General features: G+C 35.9%; 1 protein-coding gene across 1 annotated transcript in view; it reads left to right on the top strand.

Moving 5' to 3' along the window:
* The window catches only part of IMPA1 (inositol(myo)-1(or 4)-monophosphatase 1), an 8,857-nt gene extending 2,697 nt beyond the window's left edge, over positions 1–6,160 (top strand). Inside the window, exons 3-8 of the mRNA XM_009084608.1 lie at positions 950–1,054; positions 2,361–2,406; positions 2,543–2,651; positions 3,385–3,493; positions 4,946–5,097; positions 5,533–6,160. Coding sequence (XP_009082856.1) covers positions 950–1,054; positions 2,361–2,406; positions 2,543–2,651; positions 3,385–3,493; positions 4,946–5,097; positions 5,533–5,651 — 640 coding nt within the window. The 3' untranslated portion in view covers positions 5,652–6,160. The remainder of the gene's footprint in view (positions 1–949; positions 1,055–2,360; positions 2,407–2,542; positions 2,652–3,384; positions 3,494–4,945; positions 5,098–5,532) is intronic.
* Positions 6,161–9,107: the final 2,947 nt, after the last annotated feature.

The raw sequence follows: 9,107 nt of genomic DNA, 5'->3' as shown, positions 1-9,107 counted from the left end.
TTGATGCAAACTTTTCATAGGTTGAGTAATGTGTGATAAATTGTAACAACCTGCAAAAGCATAGAAGAGAATCGCACCCTCTTAGACGCATCCTAATAATTTTGCAGTCCAAAATAAATACTTCCGTGAGCAGCAAAAACTGTGAAATTTGGGTTCCTCTGGTACTATGCCCATGTGTCCCTTGGTTTACTATGATGGTTGAGCACACACTCTATCATCTTCTTCAGGAGAAAAGTCTGGTTTGGATTTCATACCTTTACCATGTTACCATTTTGTAATGCTTGTAAAACTAAACAGTTTTGAGATTAACAACTTTCTGTCATATTTGGGTTGAAATCAAGCTTCATTTTGCACCATCTCTAGAGGTTTTCAAGACTAGACTGGATGTGGCACTTAGTGCCATGGTCTAATAATGACAGTAGGGTTGGAGCCGATGATCTTTGAGGTCTCTTCCAACCCAGTTGATTCTATGATTCAAATTTAACCGTTGCTGCAGGGCTCTAACCAGATTGCATAAGACTAAAAAGTCTGACCTTTCTGGCAGTTAAAACACAAGCTAAAGAGTAATGTTTTTATAGGACAAGTAAGCTGAGAGGTGTGAAAAGCTATAAGTAGTCTGTCCAAAATTTGACGATGCTCTCTGTTACTGGAAAAATGATGAAAACATCAATGTTTTGAATGCTAAATTCCAGTAATCTCTATTGAAATGTAAATTTCTTTTCCCCTCATATCGTGGTTATCTCTGACATCATAAATATCAATGCAAGCTTGGTCAGATGTGGTTGGTGTTTTCTAGATAAATCATGTATTTCTCAGCTTTTTTTCATATGATCACTGGTGGTACAAAACCCTTCATCTCACTTCAGGAATTTCAATGTGAAGGACAGTGTTGTAATTCAGACATTTTAAACAATTTCTTTCTGCCTTTTACATGTGTTTGCTACTTTAGCTTTATTGGAGAAGAGTCTGTTGCAGCTGGAGCGGGCAGCATTTTAACAGACAACCCCACATGGATTATAGACCCTATTGATGGAACCACCAACTTCGTGCACAGGTCCACCTTTCATTGTTTTTAATACAGGCAACTTCAACTGATTATCCTTTTTCTTTCCCCACTTCCATGAAAGTAAAGGGGGTTTTAACTTTTAAATTCTTTCAAAAGAGATACTATGAACTTGTTAATAGTTACAGATTGATATTTGCATTTATTGGAACCATTGGGCAGTTTTTGTAAGCATTTTAGTAGTTCTGTAAGTACTGTAATTGTGTCACTCTGTAACCAACAGCAGTTGTTCCATGAGAGACCTATGCTATATCACAAGAGTCGGGAGCCCTTGGCACGGATGATGGGCAGATTTCAACAGTATAGCCACAGGACTCAGAATTAGGAGTTGCAGCATCTTCAGAGAGGCAATAACAGCTCCAAGTGCTGATTTCTAAGAAATTTCAAATCCACTGAGATCTAGGAGCAAAAGAAAACAGAATCACCAGGAATTGTCAGTGGTATTTTGCACCAGGATGAGTAGGGGACTTTGAGTATAATGCTGACAGCCTGTTCCTTCTGTCTTTGAAACATGGTAGATTTTAGCCCCAGTGAGATTTCCTGAGCATGCTTAATTCCAGGTTTGAAATGACTGCTGCTATGTGCACCATGGCTTTTAAACAGCAGACAAATCCTGCTAAGTAATGTATTCAAAAAGCTGTAAGAAAAAGTCCATTCAGATTAAAAGTCCGTATTTTTTGCAGATAGTAATAAAGGCAAATGTTTGGAATGGCAAAAAGAAAAGTAAAAGATAATAATTAAAATGAATTGGTTGATTATTTCAAACTTAGAGATGCAGCTCCACCATGTCCTGTGTATGAATTGGTTGATTATTTCAAACTTAGACTGAGATGCAGCCCCACCATGTCCTGTGTGCTCCCACTGTCTTCACTCTTCCTGCATTCTTCAATATCTCTTTCTCATGGCTTTGGTGGAGAAAGTGGAGGTGGGGGGAGAGGTAACTTGCTACTTGTCATGAGACCATTTTGGCCAGTTTGTTCCTTCTGAGAAAGGTTAGTAGCATAGAGGCTTGTTTGTATTCTTTGGCTGTAAAACAACAGTCCTTAAGCTAGTAAGAGCTGTAACAGGAATAGCTTCAGTGGGTGAAAAAGTTTGTATTTTAAATGGTAATCAGTGTTGTTGGGTCTATTTTCATACTAAATCATGCAAGTTCCAGAGAACTCTTTCCTGTATAGTCCAAATTTCTGTTTGAAATATGCATTACATTTAATTAATCATTGTCTTTATTAAGAGTAAGCATGGTAATGAAAGAAGCATCCTGTCTCACTACAAATAAGTGAAATGTTTTGTTTTGTAGGTTTCCATTTGTGGCAGTTTCAATTGGCTTTGTTGTAAACAAAAAGGTATACTTTTTATTACTTAATATCTAATCACACCCACATTAATTACTTATTGCTAGTTATAACAAAGTTCTGTGATTTCACAGTAAATGGGAAGAAAGGGAAAAAAACCTCAAGGTATTTTCACTTTTTCTTGCAGATAGAGTTTGGAATTGTGTATAGTTGCATAGAAGACAAGATGTATACTGCCAGAAAAGGAAAAGGTGCATTTTGCAATGGCCAGAAACTGCAAGTATCAGGCCAAGAAGGTAAGCTGAACTGAGTGTCTTGTTTCTGGTAATTACCAGATTGCAAATGAGACAACAACAGCTTTAGATCTGAATATATTGGTCTTTCTTAGCTCACAGTTTTGTTTTGCAAGACTTTCTTTGGCCAGAGCTGTTTAGTTTTGAGAAACAGCTGTTATGTTCTCTTTGATGCATATAACCTGATCTTTGCAAAATCAGGACTTGGCAATTGAAGATTTTATTCCCCATGTGTCTATGCTGGGGTTTTTTTCTTAGTTTTTTTTCTTTGTTTTTAGTTCCCTCTATGTCTGTAATCTGTCTGTGACTGTTCTTTATAGTCTGTAACAAATCTGCCAAAAAATTCAACTTCTTCCAGGTGTGATCTAGTGATTTAAGTCAGTAGCACTCTTCTATGCTTACAACCCTGCGGAAAGTAAAATCCACACTTCAAGTGTGACCTTTAAAAATCTCAGGATTGTTTTAGTTTTTATAGCAATAGAATTTTATTTACTGAAGGCATCAATTAATGCATATGCACAATTGGACCAGATAATGCTTCGTTCATTGTATTTTATTTTGTCCTGCCATTTTCCAAGTAAGAACAGATTTTTATATATTTGATATATGTAGCATTTTACTAAGATACCTTACTTTTTTATTCAGTCTTGTAAGAAAGCAATGAAGTAAACTCTGCTAGTTACTGTTCCTATTTATGTTGTTCTGTTGGAAAAGTGAGGTTTTGTTTCTTTTCCAGACATCACAAAATCTCTTTTAGTAACAGAATTGGGGTCAAATCGTGATCCAGAGGCTATAAAAATAATTCTTTCTAACATGGAAAGACTTCTCAGTATTCCTATTCATGGGTAAGATACTTCCTGGTTTTTATATTTACTGGCAGTGGTTAATATTGTAAGTATTCTCATTTTTAGGAAGGATTGGTTGTGTTGCATTTGACACCTTAAATGTGAAATAAGATTCAAATGTTTCTGTCTAGCAGCTTCTGCAGAGAAACCAAGTGTGTATAACTTTTTCAAGCTGGGACAAATTCAAGAAAACCCTAACAATCAGTATTGAGAAATGAAGCATGTTTGATTTTGTAGGACTATGAAGTGTTGTATTTACTAGTAAAAAAAAAATTAAATACTATTTTGTGCCTTTTTTTTGTCCAGAAACACAGGAGTAAAACAAGATGAAGAGAAGCTGTATTACATTTATTAGTTTCCTTTCCTTGTATTAATGAAAATTGCTGGGGTTTTTTAAATATATATCAGAAGACAAAAGTAGATTTCCCTTTCCTCTTTCAAAACCACACCATTTTTTAAATTTATCCAAGCAGTTGAAGTTGTCCATAAACTGCTCTTATTTTGATTACATTTCTTGCTTCTGCTCTTCCAGATAAGCCAAAGCCTACATTTCCACTAACCATTTTACATCTAAAAGTGGTTTCAGTAGACAGCATTGTGTTACTCAACTCAATTCATGTTTCTGATGTAAAAAGGGTTGTAGTTTTATACTGAGATTCTCAGGATTCTTGTTTTGACACTTAATATATAGATTTTTTTCCTACTTCCAAGAAGTCTTCTGATGTCATTAAAGAATATATGCTAAATTATAATTAGGGAATGCCTTTTAGGTGTGTTGTCAGTTCAGCTTTGGCATTTTATTTGTAAACAATAATTTGAGATTGGAGTTGATTGAAGTTGCTTCTTGGAGTAATTTAGCTGCTGTCACTTACAATTTAATGTACATTTTACTGGCAATTGAAATAACTGCAACTATTTGTACAAGCCACACTTAGTAAATGCATCAACATTTCCAAAAGAAACTGGAATTTGTGTCACAGGGGGTTGATGTTTTCTTGACCAGATTTATGCTGTGTATTTTATTTTTGTGATTACTGCTGTTAGGGCTTTTTTCAAGTCAGAGATAATTACTGAGCATCATCAGAGAAACTGAAGTAATTGTTTTTTGCAATGCTGAGAACAGTGTGTGGTCTACTTGAATTCTTGTATTCAAAGAGCAAGGTAGAATATTATTACGGTTTCATTAAGAAATTGTTTAAGATGTGTTTTCACTCTAAACTAAAAGTAACAGAATTTGGAAACATAATATTTGTAAACTTAATGTATTTGGAGAACTCTTCAAGTTACTTAAGCAAAACTTCATTCCCATTCTCACTGCAGCATTCCAATACATTTTCTCTAGCTCAGTTCACATTTCATATGGTGTTTCTTTGTTGTCTGTGCAATGTACACAGACATTGTGACTTCCTTACAAACCATTCTCAATTAAAAAACCAACTGTGTATCCTTTAGGATTAGAGCAGTTGGTACAGCAGCTGTGAACATGTGCCTTGTGGCAACAGGAGGAGCTGATGCCTATTATGAAATGGGAATTCACTGCTGGGATATGGCAGGAGCTGGAATCATTATTACTGAAGCTGGTGGAGTCCTGCTAGATGTAACAGGTAAATACTTGGTCCTTCATAATGCTCTTTGGTCTTCTTAAATAGTTAATTGGGAGCAAAACTAGAGCTGAAACAAGAAGGCCAAGAGTTTTTTTCAATCCTCTTTGCAAGTTACCAGTACTGAACAGAGTTCCTATCCCATTAATAGAAGAAGAGAAGGTCAATTGTATGTTCTTAAACTACAAGACAACCTTTACTCCCTTGGCTGGACACCTGGAAGAATGAAAAAGAAGACAGTGAATATACACTGAAGAGGAGTTAAATGTAGCCCATAAAAGATGCCTGTTGTGTTAAATGCATTTTTATCCAGAGGCAAAACTTGGTCCTAAATAGTAATGTATAATTTACACTTGATTTTTTTCAATGCTTAATTTCTTACCAACTTTTAATTTTGCTTGTTTATAAGCTGATTGCTTTGTTTACTTTGGTTTCTAGGTGGACCATTTGATTTGATGTCTCGAAGAATAATTGCAGCAAGTAGCCGAGCTATAGGAGAGAGAATAGCCAAAGCACTTCAAGTAATTCCTCTGAGAAGAGATGATGCAACTAACTGAATACCAAAGCTACACCTTAAATGTCATTATCTAACATTGTCTCATACTCCCATAGTGGTTGTTCTACACCTTGAGTAGATGGTAGTCATTTGGTACTGATGTGACTGCTAAGTAGTGCTTTGAGATTGGAACAACATTCTAAGTAGGCTTTAACTGTTGAGTATTTCATTTAGCATCACAACTAGATAAAAATATAGAAAAAGAAGCAGATATATGCAACTAGTATTTTCAAGTTTTATACTACACTGGAATGCACAGCAAGGCACTCTTTGATGTATAGATAAACAAAGTTCTCTAGTTCTATAAGTGACAAACAAAAATCACTGTCCTAACACCACATGATCACATCTGATCCCGAACCCAAAAAGATGAAGGCATTACTGTTCATCCAGTCTTTATCTGGTATCTATTTCCTTACCTTGTTGCAGTTTTTTTAGAGCTGGTTGACACATTTCCAGACTTGTTAGTTGTCTGCACTTTTGGCTCCAATTTAGAGCCCTTATTACTTACCTGTCATTGTTTTTGTAGTTGTCATTTCGCCATTCTTATGGTAGATAAATATAGTATCTTCTCTATCCTCATACATGGCCAGTACATTTGCAAATTCATTACAATTGCAAGTAATAGTTATTGTGCCAGAAAAATGTGCATCTTACAGAAATAAGTTCTGAGCACGCCTTCTATCACCATATGGACTTACTCTAAATTAAGATGAAGTATGATTTGCATCTTGTTAGTTTTGCTTGAGTTTCTCCATGAATGAGTGTGATTCAAAGTGTAAGGAATCATTAAATCCATGAGACTTTTCAGTAACTCAGATGGCAAAAAAATCAGCCCATAGTCCATATTTTTACAGCATTTTCTGTAAGCTACAAAAGCAGTGACCAGCCAGGACCAGGTTTTCATTGTGTTGCAGAGTGAACAGACAGAAAAGAAGATACATATCTAAACCTAAAGGGTTTATAAATCTAAGAAATACAAGTGATTTCATTCTTGATGTCAGTTGTTCTGGACTTTGAAAACTATGCTGGTTCTTTGAATTTTTGTTTTTAAGATTGTTAAAAGCATCAGTGCACTGTTCACATAATGCACTTTAAAAAAAAGACGGATCAGTTTTTAAAGTGATTTTTACCTTGTCTGAAAGAAAATTGTCTCATTGGTGGTACAGTCAAGATATAGCAGTGCTTTGGAAGACCTTATTTTTTGTACTGCTGCCCCACTATTTTTGTTTTGGAAAATGGTGTATTCTCTGTTGAAGTTTCAACAGATCTCTTACTATAAACTTCTTTTTACCAGTTGATTTTTGCAGATTTTGCAGAAATGTTTAAGTTGCATCTAATGCTAGATGATTAATGTTGATGGGGTCAGCCTGCTATTTAAAAGTCTTGTCAGAAAGTCTGACTTACATTAATTTTGCTTTTTTTAATTCCCATTGACAAGGACAGAAGCCTTTCAAACATTTCATTGTAACTTTATTGCTGTAAATGATGTGGGATCATCATTGTTTTTCAGAAGTTTGTCTTCTGTACCATTTCTGTGGCTTTTGTAGAATAAATTCTGCATAATTTTTAAAACTGATTTATTTGTGAAATGGAGACATGTCTAAAAAATATATGAGATGGGAGAACACATTTGAAATAAATACTCTTTAGCAGCAACAGCTTCAGGTGTGCTTCTCTTAGCATTCATCAGGCAATGCTGCATCCCAGCAAGCTGGATTTGTGGGCTTCAGACTTTGTGTTGAATACCCTTCTGTACCATTTCTGTGGCTTTTGTAGAATAAATTCTGCATAATTTTTAAAACTGATTTATTTGTGAAATGGAGACATGTCTAAAAAATATATGAGATGGGAGAACACATTTGAAATAAATACTCTTTAGCAGCAACAGCTTCAGGTGTGCTTCTCTTAGCATTCATCAGGCAATGCTGCATCCCAGCAAGCTGGATTTGTGGGCTTCAGACTTTCTCTGTGTTGAATACTTTTCCTACTTGGCCTCTGATGTGCATAGATCACAAACATTTGTGCCCTTAGATAAATGGGATTATGTATACACCTGCAGTTGGCTTTTAGAGTGAATATTCTAACCCTTTCCAGTGACATCATGTTGTATTCATCATCTCCAATGTCAGACAAACTTTACATATTATTCTTGCCTGTCTCTTGCTTTGGAGGCCCATCAGCTGGCTGAAGCATGTGCCTTTCTCACTGGTAGCTTTCCTAATAATGCTATTTGAGGAAAAATTTACATGAATCTTTTACCTTGTCCCTCTCTTTGTGTTGGGGACTAGCCTAATTTTATTTTTTTTTTTTTACTTTCTAAATGGCAGCCTTTAGCAACTGTCTGCTTTCTTTTTAATTTCAGCCTCCTTTTCAGGAGAATCAGAAATTCATGTAATTTGCCACTTAGCTAAGTGTTATCTTCTCAGATACCTGTTCATCTAATATGTGGCCACTTCTTTCATCATGTGAAAGGACACTGAAATGTAATTATTAAGTTTGAAGGCATTTTGTTTCTGTGCTGGCCTGCAATTTTAACAAGTTTTTGTATTAAAACAGAGAAGCCATGACTGCTGTGTAATCAAAATACTAATGAGAACTTAAATAGGAACTAGTCCCTGAATGTTCAAAACAATAAAATGCCTGGTTTTGTTGCTTTGAAAGATGGAGTGGCAGAGTTAATAATCTTAGGGGGTTTTTAATAGTTTAAGACAAAATTATGTATTTACAAGATAGCTTGTGCTCGACAATGAGACAACTGGAAAGGAAAACTACAGGCTTTTCAGTGAAACTGAACTCAGGACTTCAGCTGGCAAATTTCACTATGGTTTGAACCTCAACTCTGAGTGAAAAACACTCAAAACTTACAAGTGCAAGAAGCAGATCAGGTGGACAGAGTCAGCAACTGGAGCAAGTGAAAAAATCCAAGAAATACTACTGGAAATTAAAGAACCATAGGGGAAAATTTAACCAGTCCTTTTGCCTTTACTTTGAGAATTTAACTGAATGGTCAGCTGTGTCACTACAGTTGCTACAGAGCCTACTGCTATTTTTAGCAAAGATCTTCAGAGTAAGGGACTGATTCCTGGCACTGAAACAGGTAGTACTACAAAATAGGTAATACTGATTTTTAGCAGTGATATGTATGAAAGGGGGGAGATAGCCTTAATCTACCACGCTGGCTATTACTGCTCTTTACTAGCCCTCTCCATTTATTGATTTGCTGTTAATCTGTGATTGTTTTCTATGTCAACCTGTAGAGCTTTGCTCTATCAGCAAAGCAGGGTGTTCCAGTAGATTCAATCCTTCAGCACTTTTCCCAGCATGAAATACTGCCAAAGTCATAAAAGGCTTCAGGCTTTCATCCAGCCTTCTTACGCAGCCCTGCAGAAAATCGGTCCCCTGACCACCCAGCCCCAGCCCCCAAAATATGGACTACTGGACTATTCTTCATATA

The sequence above is a fragment of the Acanthisitta chloris genome, unplaced genomic scaffold (genome assembly GCF_000695815.1).
Source record: "Acanthisitta chloris isolate BGI_N310 unplaced genomic scaffold, ASM69581v1 scaffold35271, whole genome shotgun sequence".
In the NCBI taxonomy this organism is placed as follows: Eukaryota; Metazoa; Chordata; class Aves; order Passeriformes; family Acanthisittidae; genus Acanthisitta; species Acanthisitta chloris.
The sequence above is the reverse complement of the archived record's forward strand: the minus strand, read 5'-3'. Positions and strand labels throughout refer to the sequence as shown.